We start from the raw sequence: 20654 nt of genomic DNA, 5'->3' as shown, positions 1-20654 counted from the left end.
ACAGTGTTTCTATAGCACCTGCCATGAGGCCATTTGTCACACGTCTTTATAACACAAGGACAGGTCTTACCACTGTAGGCACTAGCCCTGATTGACAAAAGATAGATAAATGCCAACATGACTTCTTAGTAACTATGTAAGGACGGTAAGAGCGGAAATTATATTTATAGTTATACTGAGTTTGATATGTGGGAAGTTGCGTAAATTCCTTTACGTTCAAAATCTGGGCATAAACAGCTTAGTGAATCAGGCCCATTGTGTGTAGAGGGAAAAAGGAGGGGACCAAGTATAGCCCTCTGCTAGACCCCAGTCAACTAATTATATAGGTTTCTTTTTCTTCTTTTTTTTTCATATCACTTAACACAAAATGTTACTACATAGATTACTTAGACTTGTATATGTTGGCCTCCTTAACTGTCCTTACCATGAAGCCATTGTTGAAAGCACACGCAAGTAAGCTTTTCATTGCGCTGTTGAGTGTAATCTTATCTTATCTCACATCTCATCTCTTTCCTGTATGCGATATTGATGCTGCCAAAAGTGTCCAATATAAGCTATTTAAAATTTAAAAATAGAATATAAATGCTTTACAAAATGAGAAACGCCACCAAAAAAAACAGATATCATATTGCGGTAAAACCACTATTGAATTCCAACTGCAACACACACACACACACACGCGTGTGCGCACATACATGCACGCGCATTTACGCACACATCCAATAGCTTACAGGGACACCTACATAATCTCAGCCATGAATGTACTTGTGCACAAGCACATAGCCAAGAAAATATAAACACACACACACACACTAACACACAAACACACACACACACACACTCGTTTCAAACACACAGCCACCTCATTTCCCTGAAGAGATTAGTTGGGGGGGTGAATGAAAGAAAGAAAGAAAGAAAGAAAGAATGAGCAAGTGAGGGAGAGGCGGGGACAGGGAGAGCTCACCTTTCCTCATAATGACTATGCTCACCTGTTCATCCCCTCACCTGGGGCAGCGGGAGTCCCCCCCCCCTCCCCCTTACCTCCCAGAGATGGACAGATAATGTGATTCTTTCAGCTGTGCGCCGCGCCATACAAATGCATTGATGCTGTAACTGTGTGTGTGTGTGTGTGTGTGTGTGTGTGTGTGTGTGTGTGTGCGTGTGCGTGTGCGTGCGTGCGTGCGTGCGTGCGTGCGTGCGTGCGTGCGTGCGTGCGTGCGTGCGTGCGTGCGTGTGTGTGTGCGTGCGTGTGTGTGTGTGTGTGTGCACCCCCCCGCCCACGCAGCCTAGTCCGCCCATGGCCCGGCCCTGAAACTGATCCAGATAGGTTTTCTGATGGAGGATTTTCTCACACTCATATCTGCCATTGACACACACACACACACACACACACACACACACACACACACACACACACACACACACACACACACACACACACACACACACACCCCTCCAAAACACGGTGCAAAAGAAACCACTAAAATCACACAGGCACATGCACACACAAGTACAAACATGCATACGTGACACGCGCACACACACGCACGCACTCATATACAGCCACGTGCACAAACAAAATAAACTATACTGTAGTGATAAGGGAAGATAATAGGCTCTGGGACAGAGAGTCTCACAGGTAAATGGGCAGATAACTGCTCAAAATTGATCAAAAGACAGCAACTAAACCCAACTGTGCATAACTAAGCGCATGGGTTTGTGTGTGTGCGTGTGTGTGTGTGTGTGTGTGCGAGCGTGCGTGCATGCATGCGTGTGTGTGTGTGCGACTGTGCACGTGTGCTTGCATGCGCACGTGTGGTGTGTGTGTGTGTGTGTGTGTGTGTGTGTGTGTGTGTGTGTGTGTGTGTGTGTGTGTGTGTGTGTGTGTGTGTGTGTGTGTGTGTGTGTGTGTGTGTGTGTGTGTGTGTGTGCGTGTGTGTGTACTTTATGTGTGCCAGACAGTGTAAATGAGACAGAAACCAAACACAAAAGCACCAAAATACTAGGCAAATTAGCATTAGGCCAACATGAACATAATGAGAGCCATAATCTACAATGTACACACGGTAAGCTACAATCTCTGACTGTGGATCATTCCTCACTGTCCTTGCCGAGTCATTTCAAGGGGACCATACTTTCTCTGCCTCCAGCTAAATTGACAATTTAGCAAATATCCATGTGGAGGGATGGGCAGGAGGATTGAGTGAGCTATGCCAGCTTAGTGCCTCTCTGCTACATGTTACAAGATTTTAATTCCCTTGCTCCACTGCTGTCCCTCAACCCCATGATTGTATTTCAACTTGGGTTACAGAGCTGTGTTTACACTAGAATACCAGTATATTCACAGGCAAGAAATTAATATAAATTGCCAACATAGGCAGGGGAAGAGTCACACATCGCCCTCCTTGTGACTTCCCAGACGAAATTAATGTTACTGGACTGGTACAGTTCTCGGTAATCGCGTGAAACGTATCTATTAAGCACGCACGACCAGGCATTTGAGGATGATAAAATACGTGTATGGAACAAACAGGAACAATAAATATCCATCTGCAGGCTGGCAGACCAACTGGTAAATTGAATCGCCAGTGTCTCTCTCTCTCTTCTGTCTCTCTCTCTCTCTCTCTTCTGTCTCGCTCTCTCTCTCCCTCACTCCTACACTTGATTTATCCAGCTCCAACTGACCAGGAACCAGAAACACGGGAAAGACAATACACAAGCCCTTGCAGAGGCACAGGAACTGATTTTGCTGCTCATAAACAATTTAGTAATATAGCAAGAATTATGTTCAAGATGGGTGCCGTTTGGGCTTTGGCGACCATGCAAGTCGGTAACGATGCGATGCCAGTAAGGAATGCATGTCCCATCTGGTTATGTAATACCCATTGTACTCGTCAAGAGTACCCGTTGTACCCGTCTGTTTGTCTGTGTCCCTTTTACGCCCATATATGGAGTTCCGTGTGAGGCATGCCCAAATATCGAGTCCAGCGGTGGTGGACAGTAACTACCGGTAAGGTAACTAACTACATTTACTTAAGTACTAGCACATTTTTTCTCCCCGTAATGGGGCCAAGTAGTAAGTGCGCTGACTTTGAATGATGGGATATATTATACACCATCATTCAAAGTTGAATGATGGTACAGTACGTATTATATACCATCATTCAAAGTCGGACGCACGCTCACACATGACACCAAAATCAAATATACCCATACATTTCAGGCATTTCAAGCAAGTGTGAATGGGGTTCATTTTGTTTGTTATCCTATACTTCCTGCTGTGTGGTTGTGGGGGTGCAGAAGTAGAAGGGAGGAGAAATAGACAGTGGGAGGGCTCTAGGTCTAGGAGAAAGAGGAGAGAGGGGTGTAATTGAATTATTCGATAGCTCTATCTTGGGCCAACTTCCCTCCCGTCTGCCTAATGTGCGATTAATAGATCTGCTCTTTAATGAAGACACGAGTTGGAGAGGCCAGCGGCTCGATGTCAGATACAGACGGAGGCGGTTCGATACGCTCTGAGGGAAGAGATGAAGACACTCACTGCAGCGCTCACACGAGGATGGAAAGTTTACTTAAGAGGGAGAATGGTGTGTGTGTAACGACAATGTGTGTAAGTTTGGGAAGTCTGCATGTAGCAGACTATGCCATCATTGCTGTTCTCCACTTCAGTTTGAGAGCATGTATTTTGTTGCACTTCCCCTGATAGCTAGCATTGTAGGCTTTCAGCCGTACTCACCGGCCATGCGTATTTGAAGGGAATGACAATGTGTCCATTACTCCCATCCCCTCCTCCTCCTCCTCCTCCAATCCCTCCATCGTAACCTCGATGGCGGAAGGTTTGCGCATTTCCACCCAGGACACTTGTGCTGCCCGAGCCGAAGGTACAGGATCCAGTGGGCACTACCCGGGTCTGGTACTCCTTGAGACAGGCACGGAAGAAGGTGTCACACTGGTCCCTGACGGAGCAGCGTTGCCCCCCGTTGGCCTGCAGGTCACAGCATGCCCCGGTTTGTAGCATTCCATGGGGGTTCTGGAACTGCCGGATCTGCAGCTCAAACATCCCCGCAGCACGCGTGACCTGGGGTTCCCCAAGGAAGGTGTAAGTTTGACCGGGGAAGATGGTTGCAGGAAGGGGAGGGAGAAACAAAGAAGTACAATAAATGGGCCATTCGTCCATTAAACAAACAAGCAGAATGCACACAGGGAGAAAAGCCATCTCTATACTACAATCCGCAAACTGGCTGTACCAGGGAACGGACAAGTTGCATGTTAGGTTTCGCTTTTGGTTTGCATGATGCAGTTAGGTTTCGCTTTCGGTTTGCATGCTGCAGTTAGGTTTCGCTTTCGTTTTGCGCGTTGCCAAATCATGTGCGAGAAACAAGCACCGGTGTTGCAAGGAACGTCTACACGCTCTTCTGTCTCCGTCTCCGACGTGCGGGCCAGGCTACTAGACGGGAGGGCCGCGTAGCGGCCCGACCTACTAGTTACATTACAATTTCCAAAAGGAAAAGACACGGCATCGACTGTGTGAAGTCCAAGAATCACATTATGGTAGGTTGCACATCGAAGTCTTCTTGGTTATTTCCTTTAAATATTTGCATTGTTCACACACTGAAAGGATACAGTGGGCAGTACATCATGTAGCAACAATTGAGGGGTTTGTGAGGGGATAGGAGGGGTTGCAGACATTTTTCTAAGCTTCCCATGGTAGCATACCAAGACTCAGCAAGCCAATTTCTGTTTTCCCCTCCCATAATGTACCTGGTGTGCTTCCACATCCCGAGAACATGTTTCTGTGTCAATTTAATATAAAGAGTTCATTTCAAAATGAAAACAAAAAACAAAGCATGGTTTCATTGAAGCAGGGAGAGCACGGGAGAAGGAATTCTCATTCATGAGACGATAATGAACGGAACGAACAGACCCCCGTATCGACACACGTAGGATCACATTTCGATGCTGCCTGTTCCGTCTGCATCGCCTATTATGTTTTAGCAGGGTTACATGACAAACAACGCTGTGAGCGATGGTGGGAGAAGAAAGAAAGTAGGAGATAACATTGATTCAGATGAGTCTTTCTCTCTCTCTCCTGCACCAACAGGGGAAAAATCGAACCCCCTTCATCCAAATGGATACCCAACCCACCCCCCCCCCCCCCCCCCCCACTCCAGCCATACTATCCTCTATCTGCAGTGTTATCTCTCTTTATCTGTAGAAAACTTCCCCTTGCTCTTTTCTCTCTCTCTCTCTCTCTCTCTCTCTCTAATCTTCTTTGTCTACCATCTCTCTTTTCTTTCTTTTTTCCTATGTCGGTAGTTTCACTCCTTTATTTCTCTCTCTCTTTCCCCCAGGACAGGACACACACACACACACACACACACACACACACACACACACACACACACACACCACACACACACACCGCACGCACGCACGCACGCACGCACGCACGCACGCACGCACGCACGCACGCACGCACGCACGCACGCACGCACGCACGCACGCACACACACACACACACACACACACACACACACACACACACACACACACACACACACACACACACACACACACACACACACACACACACACACACACACACACAGCAAGCGCTAGAACTAACAAGACCCCCTGAGAGTCTCTAGAAAGCTAGGGTCAGGTGGCTGTGTGCCTGTTTGTGTTTGTGTCACAATGACAATGAAACAGCAGCACTAGCTTATTCCGACAACAAATCAAGTCAATGCTGTTGGCATTTAACACAAGGCAAACTATCCTCGGATAGATAAAGAAACTGCTAAATAGCCGCTATAAAGCTCCGAATTAACAACATGTCAGTGAGTGCGGGGATAGAAATCAATTCCATTTATCTCTTCCAGTTTTCACACTGGCTCACAGGAAATTAAACCAAAGGAGTGGAATCCCATGAAATAACAAGTTCTTGCTGTTTGTGCCTGTATTTATCATCCTTAATACGTCCTTATCCGAATCAATTTTTACACTCTCTAAGTAAATAAATTAACACCCCGGAATGTACTGTGTAGAACCTCAGTTGGCCCATTGTTATCGGTGTTGTTGTGTGTCCCTCTGCTGCCCTGTCCCTGAGCTGTGGGGGGTGGGGTGGTATTAAAGTCTACATCAAAAGGCCTGTGGAGATACAGTGCCACTCATCACTCTGCATCCTCCTTTCTTCCTCTTCTCCTCCCCTCATCCTTTAGCCATTCCAGGCATACCTGCATTTCAGCACTCCATCTAAACGGCTGCTCAGAGAAAGCGATCTGAACCCAGGCTTGAGAGTACCTCTGCGGGAGAGACGTGGTCATTAACGTGTCATTACACCCAAACACACCCATTACACCCAAACACAGACCACAGGTCAGGTCACAGCCAGTCCCATGATCAAAAGATTTACTTTCATGGTTCAGTGCCTGGGCTCTATTTAACCATGCAAGTTAGGTTGCACCGGTATACACTTGTAACCTATTACACCTGTTTAGACAGCAGGGAAGGAGTTGGGGCAATTCACTTACATTTTTACAAGTTAAACGTTTTCATTGTCCCGCTTTTCTTCAAACTCTGTATAAATCTAAGCAGTGATTAAAAATGAAATGAAATGGAACTCTTTTCATTATAACATACATCTATCAAAAGGTCACTGACATTTAAGGTTTAATCTAGGGATGGCACAATATGACATTTCTGGGCCTATGCCAATAGAATATAATGAAGTTGTGGTTGTCTTATTGTCAGTGACAGTCTGCCAATGAGATGGACAATGCACCCTCCCACATGTGGTCGACAAATGAAATAACCTCTTAAATATTAATATTAGTTACTAACCCACGATATACATTGAAATTGAATCTCTATATATTATACTATAATATTCTTAATAATAATAATATAATACATGCATCCACACTAGCCGTAGAATACAACTCTCGTGACGTATTTATGATTCTGACGTTGATTGAAAACGTCAGAATCACAAATAGGTCTACGAGAGTTGTATTCTACGGCTACATCCACACATAACTGAGAGCATGCAGTGAGACTGGATATAATTACAAGCATACCCAGTTATAATGGTAGAGGGGGGACAACTACATTTTACAGCCAGGGAGATTTAAATTATGCTTGACTGATTTGTAGTAATGTTAATCACCCTATAACTCAACCAGTTTGGAGCTGCTTAGCCTTAGATGGTTTTGGCCCGGGTGTTAATGGCCAGGTCCAAAATTGTGAGATCATTAAGCAACTAATCTTTGAAACGGAGGTGCTTTTCCAAGTTGCCTATCAGACTTTGTAGGAACCATTTAGCATCTCCTGGAGAATTTCACTGAGTCTATAGGCGCAGTGGTTCTCAAGTTTTTCAGACCCCCCAAAATTATACTTTTTGAACTGACAAGCACTTGGAATGTAGGAGTTGAGGCATTACATTTTGTTTGACTCGGTTCCACATATAAATATTGTGAAAATAGCAGATCTACAAGTCCACAACACCTTGCCTTGTGAGCTTGTAGTTCTGCTATTTTCACAATTGTTGGCTCTTTCTTATATCATTTGACAATTTGGCCAATGCTTGATCAGTGTTTATACTATAGGCTAGTTTGTTGATTACTTTTGATGCAGTAATGGTCTTTTTCTTTTCTGTCATTTTGAGGTATTAAAAAGGTCTTTAAAAAAGTCCTTAAATTGTCACTTCACTGTCGTCTGGGGACCCCCCAAAAAATATCATATGGGGACCCCCCTGGGGATCCCGACCCACGGGTTGAGAACCACTGGCCTATAGGACTACAGCACTGAATGCACCAATAGGTTTACGGTACAAGCGCAAACACGTGTCTTCTGCGAATGAGTGGACCAGCATGTGTCTGGTCTGTCTCTGTCTATCCTCTGTGTCCCTCAAAGGAAATTTGATTACCAACGTCGTCTATTTGACAAGACTTGGTGTCGACCTGTTGTCCAACAGATGTAGGGTAGTAGACCTATAGGCCCATTTGGAAACTCCCTCCTCCGCTGTAAAGGTCCGAGCTAGGTAGTATAGGCCTACTACCCTACCCCCCTTTTCACAAGATTTGTCCGTTAGCCGTAGGCTAGTGTGAATCTCTGTTAAAGTTATAAGCCTCTCTAGCTGCATTTCATTTAATTGTGACTTTTTTTTTGCAGCGACAACTGTGGCTCAATAGCTCCATAAAGAACCTCTCACTCCGCTATACAGCTCCGAGATGAGGTTCTATGTCGTTACCTTCCAGAATCGGGTGAACGTCCGCCAAGGCTCCGCTGTTTACCCTTTTGTATACGTCGTATCCCAAAACTAATGGTAGATTCCAAGCCGCACGGATGTTTAAAGTTTGGTTCGGCGCATAAAATTTTAGGAACGGAGCGAAACTACACGTTTAAATCGCTTATTCAGTCAGCCTGTGGCCATGTTTCCCATTGTAGCCAAACCGGGAGCAGTACTGGCAGCGGACGTAGGGGGGTTTTCCGGGTTGAATGGGAAACATGGCCACAGGCTGACTAAATAAGCGATTTAAACGGGTAGTTTCGCTCCGTTCCTAAAATTTTATGCGCCGAACCAAACTTTAAACATCCGTGCGGCTTGGAATCTACCATTAGTTTTGGGATACGACGTATACAAAAGGGTAAACAGTGGAGCCTTGGCGGACGTGCACCCGATTCTGGAAGGTAACGACATAGAACCTCACCTCGGAGCTGTATAGCGGAGTGAGAGGTTCTTTATGGAGCTAGATGGCAGGCAAGGCAGGAGGGTCAAACAACAGGTGGACACAGCTCTGCTTCTGTCGCACTGGCAACCGTTCACGGAATGAGCGAGCTGACTATAGAGTTGTAATATATCGAACTGGACGCATTAAATAGTAGCAGTGGGGGTTTAATTAAAGAGTTGCCGAGAATAGTCGGTGACCGGAGGCTTACCTGCATTTGCATCGCCAGGGTGACTAGAACCACCACAGTCCACGGCAGCTGCCCACCGCCACCTCGGTCCAGGACTGTCCTCATGCCTCGGTCTCTAGGATTGACCCAGGTTGGTCCGTGCGCCGCGCCTCTCTCCATCTGGAGACAGTGGATCGTCTCCGCTCTAAACCCCACAGATCTGGGAGCACCGGTTCATCATCGTGTCCGATTGAGCAAAAACGCATAACTTAACTGCCTTTCTCCACTTTGGATTGATCCCCCCGTGGGTAGTCCCCCACTCCCCACCTGATCACCAGCCCCTCGCCCCTCTCTCTCACCGACCTTTTCCTCTGGCTGCGGTGTCCACCGTGGGGTTTTCAAACCAACAGAGATATTGCTCCCACCACAGCGTTAAGGAGCTTAGAAAGTCCAATCTGCTGGCTCACTTGACTTGAACTCTCATCCCAATTAGCTCTCTATCTGCGAAACACAGTCCCATCTCTCTTTCTGCGTGCCCCTTAATCTACATCCAATGAAATTGCAACTACGTCCCGCTGATAAAACAATTTCAAACCGATTTTTTTGTTTAGAGATTGTACACAAAGAAGCAGAAACAAAAGTAATCACTCTGCACTTGAATGGTTGCATCTCACTTCTCGGGCTCCTCGTTAAGCATTCTTGCAGGTCCGTCTATCCAATGAATCGAGAGAGCGAGAGAGAGAGAGAGAAAGAGAGAGAGAGAGAGAGAGAGAGAGAGAGAGAGAGAGAGAGAGAGAGAGAGAGAATGGAGGGTGTGTCCTGAGGCAGGGAATATCCTTCATTTCACTCTCATGTGCGCGCGTCCGCGCGATTGCTGGTTGCCCTCTCAGTTCAATTCAACTGTTTGGCCCCTTCCTACCTTAAAGGGCCCCACCCTCAGTGGTGGAAAAAGTACTCAAATTTTGTACTTAAGTAAAAGTATCAATACTGCAATGTAGAAATACTCTGTTACAAGTAAAAGTCCGGAATTCAAAATTAACTTGAGTAAAGGTACAAAAGTATTGGTATCAAAATGAATACCAAAACGCTCGCTTCGCCCCAAAACACAGTCGTCGTCCGCGGGCAAATCCGGTGGTATTCACCAGCTATTCCTAAATGTAACCTCAGTAAACTATTCCTAAACCTAACCTTATTCCTAAACGTGACCTCAATAAAACGGTGCCAAAACCTAGCCTTATTCCTAAACTTAAAGGGCAAGACCACTTTGGTAGAGGTTTGGGTTGTGTAGTTACCTTGCCATGATGTAACTCCAAAGGTGGACAAGGGGGGAAAAAAATGCTCCAGTGATTAGAGATTGATAATTAAAAATATGCTCCTCATTGACTTACATTTTATGCTGAAACAGCTCTCAAAGTCACTCTTTTAGCACATAAACAAATGCAAACAAAGTTGATTTTGACAATATAGAGCATCACCTACAGTACTGTTTTAAAAAATATATAGCCTATATATGTTAACTTCCTGTTGATTTTGCCATTTTTATTAGAAAGAAAACCCGGACTGGATCAGTGGATCCTAGTCAGACCTAGTGGCCAGACTGTTGCCTCCCACAATTTTCAAATGTTCGGAGATTGTGGAATAGTTAACATCTTTATAAAAAAAAAAACAGTACTGGGTTTGGTGATGTTCTATTGTTTGAATCAACTTTGGTTTGTATTCGTTTACGGGCTAAAATAGTTTGGGAGCTGTTTCAGTGTACAATGTAAGTCAATGAGGAGCATATTTTGAATTATAATTTTCTAATCAATGGAGCAATTATTTTTGATTTCTTGTTCAGCTTTGGAGTTACGTCATAGCAAGGTAACTACACAACCCAAACCTCTACCAAAGTGGTCTTGCCCTTTAACCTCAGTAAAACAATGCCTAACCCTAAACTTATTTCTAACCTTATCCTCAGCACACAAACCGCTGGTCCGCAAAAAGAAAATTAGGGCTTCCGGTTACAATCAAAATCTTTAGAAAATAGCAGATCTACAAGTTAGCTTGTAGATCGACTATTTTCAAATGGCCGAAATATATATAGGGCTGAAGTGGGTAATGTATGTTTTGTAATAATAATCAAAATCTACAAACTAACTCAAGTTAATAATTGTAGTGGATTAAAATTACAATATTGGAGTAGAATTACAAGTATTGAAAATTGGAAATACTGAAAAAAGTAGTAATACCTCAAAATGTACTTAGTTACTTTACACCACTGGCACTGCCACTGATACTGCTGGCCCTCCTCCCACTGTCCCCATCACCTTCCAGTGTAATCTAATAGGGTTTTGGATGAGTGGCTCATCATGGCTGTTTGTGGCGGAAGCACTGCGAAGCGCATACAGCCGCAAGTCTGCCTCCTGGTACCAAAAGTAGATTGTCATGATGAGCTGGATGGTTCGTCAATAAACTCATCCATGTGTAGAAATGAGCCTCAGACCATTTCAAGTTCTAATCTAATCAGAGCAGGTTTCCCCTCAACATTTCTAAAGCCCACATTATTCACACGGTCATACAATGGCATCATATACCATGTCTTAACGTTATTTATAAAGGCCAGATCTATGTATGTGGGTGACTTAAGATGACATAGATTCACCAGAACTCCACTAAAGAACTCCACTACATCTTAAGAGGCAAAAATTTTACTTTTACTCCACTATTATTTGAAAACATTAGTTACTAGTTACTTAGATTTTGATTATTATTACAACACATAGCCTACATTAACCTCTTCATTTCGGCCATTTGAAAATAGCCGATCTACCCTGAACTGTTTACTGTACATATTTAGTTTTTTTTTAGACAAATGTGTAAACAGAGCTGTGTGCCTGTGTCACATTGCAATTTTGTATTCAAATCTATTATGAAAATAAATGTAAAAGCTATCTTAGAAAATAATAAATAACAAATTTTTGTTTTTGCTGTTAAAAAGAAAACATTTGTATAGTCTACATATATCCATTTAACGATAACTTAATATAAAACTTTAAAATAGCAGCAATGTTTTCAAATGTATTTCAACTAAAGGTATGTGCTCTGTTTGTGTGTGCAGTAGGTCTGTGTACAAAGAAGTGTCTGTCTCTCTCTCACAGAGAGAGAGAGAGAGAGAGAGAGAGAGAGAGAGAGAGACCCATAACCTATATAAAAACATCTTTTGACAAAGGTTTCACTGGATTATGGGAAGGTTTGATCTCTCTCAGATTCCCTTACCATTTTGTGTCATCTTTGAATAGAATAATGGCTTCACTTCCAGTTTCAGGCCTCTGGTCAGACAGCTGAGATCAAAGCCAAGCCGCACCAATTCAGTGTTTGCCACAGCTTTGCACTGGCACTGGAACGGTAGCTTCACTAGCTTTGGTCCCCTCTCTGAAATACCAAAGTTTCTATGGCCCCTCAGTGTAATGTAATTAGAAGACCATGGATATGGACATGGAATTCATTCACAAACAGGCCCCAATAAACCCAATGGGCAAAACAAAGCACTTAGTCTTCATAGAAAACAAAGTAAGGGAGTTGGCCTTAAGACTGAGCTCGGCAGTGCCAGTGACCCAGATGCTCATGACCTTATGAAGAGGTTAATTATTCACTGATAAGGGAGGTGTTTATGCAACATTATTTTCTCAGTTTAGAGGTTCTAGAGCAGACTAGAGGTTGAGTAGTCATGTGTACACATGCAAGGGGTACAGATGGCATGCAAAGACATCTCACTCCTTGGACCACAGTGGCAGGCTAATATCTGCAAAAGCACATTTGAAGGCAAACCTGCCTTGACAACTACAGCAGACACATTCCACTACTTGATTATGCCGACCAAGTCCATAAAGAAACCGACAACCAGAGGAATTTAAAACACATGGGATGCATCTTTTGCATATTGGCACCAGTTATATGGCATGTTTTCCACATACAAGTTCATCTTCTTCCACTAAATCCAAGACAGACACACAATCTACTGTTTTTATCAGAGAAAATATAATGAGATCCCCCCCCCCCCTACGCCTCTCAATCTTAAGGTCCATCATAGCCCTGTTGTGCAGAGGGACTTCCCTGGCAACCAGTGGTGTTTCCGTGGCCTAGGACTCTACAGTGACACAGAGAGAACAGAGAGCGCTTGAAGGGGCACAGTGCTTATTTGCATAGAGCACCATGACCTTAAAGCATGAGCTGAATACCAATCCTCACAGAATCAAGATATTTCTGCCTCCATGCTTCAGTAGATTATGGTGACAGCAATAGTTACCTGTGGACGTGTCTGACAACTACAGTCCTGTACTGACTTTAACTACTGAGGTAATTGCTTAATTGACAAGCTTGGGTCTTTGGCACCATCTAATGGTGACACCACGCATTCCTGTTCTCTGCTACTTCTGTCTGCAGGGGTTTCCAAATGGACCTTTACTGGTCTGTAATTTTGTGAGTGCACAAATGGAACCAAATGTACCAAAAACAAGGGTCCATTTGTACACACTCTGAGTTATGGAGGTCCTTTTGAGAACCAGTGATTTAGTGAGAATAGATGTGTGAAGCGTAGCGATTATTCTTTATTATACTCTAACATTAATATTCACTCACACATGAATGACAACGAGGCTATACATCTAACACTGATTGTTTTAAGTGTTAATGATTATCAACCTATCTCCTAGACAGCTGTACACCCTCTGTGACTCAAGAAATCTAACCTTAATTCCCAACTATTAGAGACTCAGGAAGCGTCAGTAGAATGATATAGATACAGTAGATGTCCCACGTGTAAGCCGGTGGATACGTTGCCTTTTAATACTCAAGCTGAAAGATCTCTGTTGGTGAATGGGGAGTCACTAGGCATGTTGCCAAGAGCATGACACACACACACACACACACACAAACACACACACACATCGCCCTGGTGGCTAAGGTCAGCGCTTTCTCAAGGCAAAATAAGGGAGTGTGGAAAGGCTTGGGAAAGTGCAAAAGAATGTGCATTTTGTGGATACCGTTTGGCTGACCTAAAGACAATTACTAGGGTAAGTGTATAGTCTACAACAGGAGACCCTTATATGCACAGGATAGAGATTATAGTACATGTCCAAATAAAATTAAGAGCCAATTCACAAGTCAATTTGCCCAAGTCAACAAAGCCCTCCAACAGGACAAGATAAATTGTCTGTAATGACTTACATCTACAACACACTTGACAATGAGACATTGAGAACCCCACTATTGGTAGGTGTGTATTAAATTCAACAAGTGCACTTACAAGAGGTTAGTGACATGTTATTCTGTCTAGGACCATTAAAAACAATATAATTATTTTCATATTAACTCAATTTATTACAAGTACAGGTAGAATTATAGTCCATTACATTTGTCTACAATAACAGTAGGCAGCAAGTGTTTTTAAACATTTGCCAAGCAATGCCTCAAGACTTAATTTTTTTCAACAGTGAGCTTGGGATAAGTTCTAAACATACTGTGTAATTTAAGGAAAGGAATTTAAACTCATGAATTGTTTTCAATTCAATCCTTCCCAAAGAGCATCTAATTATTGTTCTGCATTATTCTGGACCCACGCAGCACACCTATCCTATAATGTGAGTCAAAATGCATTAATTTTAATGACGCTGTGTAGGTATATTGAAGAGGGCGTTGGGGCTAGAGATACAAGTTGAATATGCCAGCATACCATGCAGGACTGAGGTATAGGAATTATTAGTCTAGACATCAGTAAATCCTATATTCCAAAGCATTAGAGCTCAAGGCCAATCAGAAAGCTAAGATAAATTGCTAAGGTAATCCAAGTAAAATTATTTTCAGATATTAATCACACCAACTCAAGGCACAGAGAGCATTAAGGACAAATATTATTACATGGCTTGTCAAGACTTCAGGCTGTCCATCTCAACATTCTTTAACTTTATGGAGAACAACGCTTTGTAGATAAATGTAAATGAACTACTAACTTGTGAAGGGGGGGTTTGACTTAACCACTGACATTTTCACTTATTTCATAGGACAAACGACAAAAAACATGGACATACGTGCATGCAGCCAGCCGGAAATGATCTTATATGGGTTTATTTTAATAGCATTAAAATCATCCAATGTGGATTACTGTGAATTGAATCATGATCACTTACGAGTACGGTACAGAAACCATAATTCTGTGCAAAAGATTTAGTACAATTTATGTTTTCTTTTAACATAAAAAGTTCTATCAGGTAAAGGTTAAGATTGTCATTTAGATAGCATGTTGTGTTTAGACAGATAATTGGTTCATGTTTTTACCTGGTATCCTAGTTTCTTTGAAGCACGACATTGTTCTCTTTGCACTATTTACCCTGTTATTTGTTGTTCAGGTTATTCACTCAAATTTCACACTAATTTAGACTGGATAACAGTGACTGCTTAAATTGTAAATAGTTAAAAGTTTGAATTACAAGCAGATATAGCTCCATCTGCTGGGTATAAGCGCACTTACAACTATAATTAAGGTATAGCAATATTCTACTAACTACACCACAGACAGAACCTGCTCCTGTGAAGTACGAAAAGCTACACTTACTGACATTTTATGGTTTTAATCATGTGAACCTCACAACACACCTGATATGAAAACAAACCAAGAGTTACTGTAAAACAAGTGTGATTTTAATTTTAAAAAACACAAAAGCTCCAGGTACAATTTCTGGCAAGCCAGAATCTGGGTGCAATGCTTTATAACAAAGAATGTGAAAAACAAAAGCTCCAGGTACAATTTCTGGCAAGCCAGAATCTGGGTGCAATGCTTTATAACAAAGAATGTGAAAAACAAAAAGCTCCAGGTACAATTTCTGGCAAGCCAGAATCTGGGTGCAATGCTTTATAACAAAGAATGTGAAAATGGAACGTAAAAAAGGGAGACATCAAGGTGCTAGTAAAAGAAAACAAAGATGCTCATTTAAAACTCATCAACTCAACTCGTTAAATCAAAGTTGTCCAATGTTTTCACTGTAAATATCACACATAGACACCTGATGCAACAAATTCATACTTACTGGAAACAATGAATAGTTATGCTCCTCCTTCTGTGTGCATGTGTGTGCTTATGCACTGGGCTGATAGCTATTATTTCTTAGCAAATGAGATCTTCATAGCGTTAGTTTGTGTGATCTTGAAGCCCTGCAATGCCTCTCTGGCAGCACCTGCTTGCACCTCATTATCAAACTCCACAAAAGCAATGTCGTGTCGACCGGGGACCAAACGCACCTCCTTGAAACCTGGGAACCTAGGAGAGATTGGAATAGGACCAACACAGTCAACAATCAGCATGTGCAATGGTTTAGCTAAAAAATAAATTAAAAAAAAAGACACCCCTGGCCATGTTTTATGTACAGTACATAAAAAAAGAAACACTGGTATATCTTCGCGGATCAACCAGGCTCATGGCCTGTCGGATAGCTTCCCCTTGCACATAATCCCTTTTGTCACTTTACTGTTTAATACAAGTTTGACGTCCTTTTTCACGATGTGGCTCTGTAGGAGAAGGGACGTCTAGAGTGTATGTCTGTCAATGGTGCTTGAATCAGTTTAAACGTTGCCCAAATATGGAGTCATGCATACATCACAGATGCGAGTAGCGTTGGTACCGTTAGTTTGAGCAAGACCCGGTAAGGACTCGCTGTGATTGACTTCTGCCTTGTTGAACTTCTTCAAAACCTTGCCTAAAACTTAACTCAGTAAAATTATGCCTAAACCGAATCTCAGTAAAAGCAGCGGTTTATCTGAGAAAATAAATTGTCTCCAAAAAGTAGCATTGGATCATAGAAAATCCATTGTCTGCAGTGAGACTCAAACCTGAGGTGTATTCACCCGTTTCCTAGGCTGTGAGTTTTCCACTTCCTGTCGATTTGATCCAATGAAATCCAATGAAACTGGTCAGATGACCAATGATATCCAATGAAATCGACAGGAAGTGGAAAACCACAGCCTAGTTAACAGGTGAATAGACTGGGAGTCTAACTAAAGCGGCACGCCATTGAGCTAACTGGCTCCGTCTATCTGTCTAGGAAGTGACACGAGAGACTGGAGGCGTCTGGGGCGTGGCTAAGTCGCTCAAACTAGCGGTGCCAATGCTACTCGCGTCACAGATATGTCATAGATGACAGAGCCGTCATAGACTGGCCACAGTAAGTATTGGAAGCCATGTTATTAGACCCCATCTTGTCTTTATAAATCAGAAATTACATGAAAACCTAAATTCATACGTTTTTATATTTATGGCATACTCTGCAGACGTTTAACTGCTATAAGGGTCTGTCTGCTGCGTGTCGTGTCTTGCAAACCACTGGACCAATCAGTACCAACTTTCTTGTGCAAAATACTAGGGTCATGTCCAGGGAGTGTACTTGTGCATCAAGCTGTCTCTGCATCAAGGGTTGGCTTGGGGGCTAGTCCCTGCGAAATACTAGGGTCATGTCCAGGGGGTGTACTTGTGCATCAAGCTGTCTCATACAACAGAAACAGGAGATAGGGTATGGGCCACATGGCTCGGGATCCAAGGCTACTTACTTATATACATACAAACATTTTCCATTTGTTTCATTAAAGAAGGCAGTACTAACTGGTTGAAGAGCATGGACAGCATAAGTTCGTTGGTCTCCTCTGGCAGGTTGGTGAGGAAGAGGATGTGGTTTGGAGGGTTCTCTGCCACCTGGAAGAAAAGCAAAGAGCAGTTAGTGACAGCCTAAAGATGATGTCAGAATAGCCCACCATTAGGATTAAACATGACAACACATTGTTCGAAGACTGGCGCGTACACACACACACACACACTACCTGCAGTGGCATCTGTCCTGGCATCTGCCCAGGCATCATCTGGCCAGGAGGCATGGCACCAGGGGGCATCTGACCAGGTCCCATCCCAGGAGGTGGCATCATGCCTGGCGGGGGCATGTAAGGTGGCTGCCCTGGCATGGGCATCATACGAGGAGCTTGGTTCATATTGGGCGGCATACCCTGGAAGAATAACAATGTTACATATGTTGTTAATAAAACAGCCTTACATAGACTCTGTTGTGAAGCAAATATCACTAGCGTTCATTGTTAAATCAATGAATGGATCTGTGTTCTTTCAGGAGAACTAAGTCACTTTGTATGGATTTTGCTAGTTCTAGTAGCTTAACCACTTAAACCCTAAATAATTCATTGTACAACAAATAGTGGGAAATTATTGATCTACCAGCTACCAACACGTTCCAACATGTTGTGCTATGAGCTTGCAAATCTTCCATGGTCGCCTAATATAATATGACATGCTCAGAATATGGGCGCTAGGATTCATTTGTGTGGTTAAATCATCATAGTCTCAAACCGCGCGATATACATAGGCTTACATGACCATTAGGTATTCCTGGATATCTTACAGCGTCCCTGATGTACTTACAGGCATTGCTGCGGGTACACCTGGAACCATGGGTACAGGGGCTCCTGGCACGCCCTTCTTGGCTCCAGGCGTCTCAGCCCCCTTGACCTTTTTCTCTTTCTTCTTGCGGTCACGCTCCACAAAAGTCCCCTTCATCTTAGCTATGATGTCTGAGTCTATCTTGGCATACTGGATGTGCTGCAGAAAGATGAGGGAAACAAAGAGAAAAGCCAGGCCAGTTGAGTTATTGCTGAAAAGGTGTTTACACCAAGAATAGAAATCTAAACAAAGGTTGTTTAATTGCCGGTTTCTCTGCAGTAATCTTTTGGATGTTACCGACACAGTTTGGGTCAACGACTTCATTGCGTCTTCAGCCTTTTCAAATTTCATAATGTGTTTTCATTAGGGCCAATTTGAATGAGAAATACAAATATCAAGCTTGTAAATTGAGCTCACAACGAGCATGTTACATTTGAACTTTTTTCTTCATAATAAAAAACATTTCAATAATATGTGTCTTAAATAGTGCGAGATGACCATGAACGCACCATGGGTTTGTCATAGAAGGGGAATCCCTGCATGGATCGCAGGGCATTCGACGCGCTGTTGACTTCTTTGAAAATAACAAAGGCCTGGCCCCTCATCTTGACGGTGCGTGCCACCAAAATGTCCAAGATCTGTCCAAACTGCGAGAAGATGGCATACAGCGACTTCTTCAACTCTGTAAACACAAGAGGCGCACAAGTGTGTCGTAAACAATACTGATTTCATGTTTGATTTCTTTCCTGCATTCTCTCCCTGCCCCCCTATGGACAAGCAGGACAAGAAAAACGGAGTTCACGCAAAAAAGAAACGAGCGATGCGACAGTGATTCTGACAAAATGAACCAAGAACGAACAGAAACCATAAAACATAACTCACCATCTTTCTTGATCTTTTCATTCAAGTTGTTGATGTAGATGGTGTGATTGAGCCGCGCCTGATCCGGAGGAGCAGTCATGTTAGATTCTGTAGGGAACAATGTAACTCATGTTAGATTCTGTAGGGAACAATGTAACTAATGTTAGATCCTGTAGGCTGTAGGAAACAATGTAACTCATGTTAGATCCTGTAGGAAACAATGTAACTCATATTAGATTATGTAGGGAACAATGTAACTCATGTTAGATCCTGTAGGAAACAATGTAACTCATGTTAGATCCTGTAGGAAACAATGTTAACAGTCAGTGTAATAATAAATCACATCTAGGCGTTGTAGTTAGTAGTTGACGCTCACGTTCAGTGTTGCCAGATTTGAGAGAGAAATAAGCAAACAGGTCTATGAAAACAAGCCCAAAAGAAGCGACAAATATGGCTATTTGAAAATCGCCGATCTACAAGCTCAACACGTCGATGCGACGCGTTGTGAAATTGACGATCTGCTATTTTTAACAAAGAAAAACGGGGGAAATCTTGGTGAGGAAAAATATATGTTTTGAATATTAGGGGTCCTTGCCATGAAAAGTGTTTGAGAACCACTGGTGGTTTATAAACAACATTAGGAAACAAGCCCAAATACCTGTAAGCAACTACACTTTAGAAACAAACCCCAACCACCGTCACCAATATTTACAAGCAACTTTACAGAAAGTAGCTTGTAATAAGCGGACATGGCAACATTGCTCACGTTACATTAACGCAAGCTACTCGTGCTAACTTAGCCTAGCGTGTTATTCAGATAGTTTCCATGTCATTTTACTTCCCTGGTTGGTCGCATTTTAATCAATCACACATCGACAGATAACTAAGTCATCAAATAACACGATACAACACTAAATAAAGAAAACAGAGGATAATAATACTTACGTATATTCACGTTAAACGAGATGAATGGGACAAACAAGACCACGCTCACTACCGCGGTCGGTGGAAGTCTCGCGAGGTGATGCTTACGACGTGATGAGGTCCTGTTGCAGTGTTGCCATGTCTCCTTATTATAAGCGACTTTGGGCTTGTTTTTCTGTAACGCTGCTTGTAATTTGTAAATAATGGAGGTTGCGGGGTTTTGGGCTTCTTTATCTAAAGTGTAGTTTACTTATTTGGACTTGTTTCCTAATGTTGTTTAAACCAGTGGTTCTAAAACATTTTCATGTCATGGACCCCCAGATTAACATGTATCCCGTACAGGATTCTTTATTTATTTTTGTCCTAGTCGCTTCTTTTGGGCTTGTTTTCACAGACCCGGCTTCTTATTTCTCTCGCAAAATCTGGCAACAATGTCCTGTTGTTCAAGAAAACCTAACTTCCGATTCCGTTCTAGAAAACGATGCCATTGGTCGAAATGTAAGCTGCC

The 20654-nt window shown here is 42.9% G+C and overlaps 2 protein-coding genes across 3 annotated transcripts in view; both read right to left on the bottom strand.

Moving 5' to 3' along the window:
* LOC308085759 (uncharacterized protein) overlaps positions 1-9614 on the bottom strand; it is a 56715-nt gene extending 47101 nt beyond the window's left edge. The window contains exons 1-2 of the mRNA XM_080429071.1: positions 8938-9614; positions 3737-4078 (exon numbers count right to left, since the gene is read on the bottom strand). Coding sequence (XP_080285197.1) covers positions 3737-4078; positions 8938-9075 — 480 coding nt within the window. The 5' untranslated portion in view covers positions 9076-9614. The remainder of the gene's footprint in view (positions 1-3736; positions 4079-8937) is intronic.
* Positions 9615-15552: 5938 nt separating this feature from the next.
* On the bottom strand, positions 15553-20249 carry snrpa (small nuclear ribonucleoprotein polypeptide A). Of its 2 annotated transcripts, XR_013933136.1 has the most exons (8): positions 20168-20249; positions 19244-19330; positions 18871-19043; positions 18344-18520; positions 17737-17916; positions 17523-17611; positions 15957-16186; positions 15553-15832 (listed from the first exon to the last, which is right to left on the bottom strand). XR_013933136.1 is itself a non-coding variant. In XM_080428022.1 (7 exons), the coding sequence occupies exons 2-7, from the start codon at positions 19320-19322 to the stop codon at positions 16027-16029; spliced, it is 858 nt and encodes a 285-aa protein (XP_080284148.1). In that variant the 5' UTR covers positions 19323-19330; positions 20168-20249; the 3' UTR covers positions 15553-16026. The 2 variants fall into 2 exon arrangements, 1 of the variants encoding a protein (XP_080284148.1); XM_080428022.1 differs by having other exon boundaries at positions 15553-16186.
* Between the last annotated feature and the right edge of the window lie 405 nt (positions 20250-20654).

The sequence above is a fragment of the Gymnoscopelus braueri genome (genome assembly GCF_963280865.1).
Source record: "Gymnoscopelus braueri genome assembly, chromosome: 5".
In the NCBI taxonomy this organism is placed as follows: Eukaryota; Metazoa; Chordata; class Actinopteri; order Myctophiformes; family Myctophidae; genus Gymnoscopelus; species Gymnoscopelus braueri.
This window is presented reverse-complemented; position numbering and strand designations above follow the sequence as displayed.

Coding starts and splice junctions, on each gene's coding strand:
- snrpa (XM_080428022.1), bottom strand. CDS start 19,322: ATGACTGCTCCTCCGGATCAGGCGCGGCTCAATCACACCATCTACATC. Junction 19,044..19,243: donor TGAAAAGATCAAGAAAGATG/GTGAGTTATGTT, acceptor TTGTGTTTACAG/AGTTGAAGAAGTCGCTGTAT. Junction 18,521..18,870: donor CCTTCTATGACAAACCCATG/GTGCGTTCATGG, acceptor ATCTTTCTGCAG/CACATCCAGTATGCCAAGAT.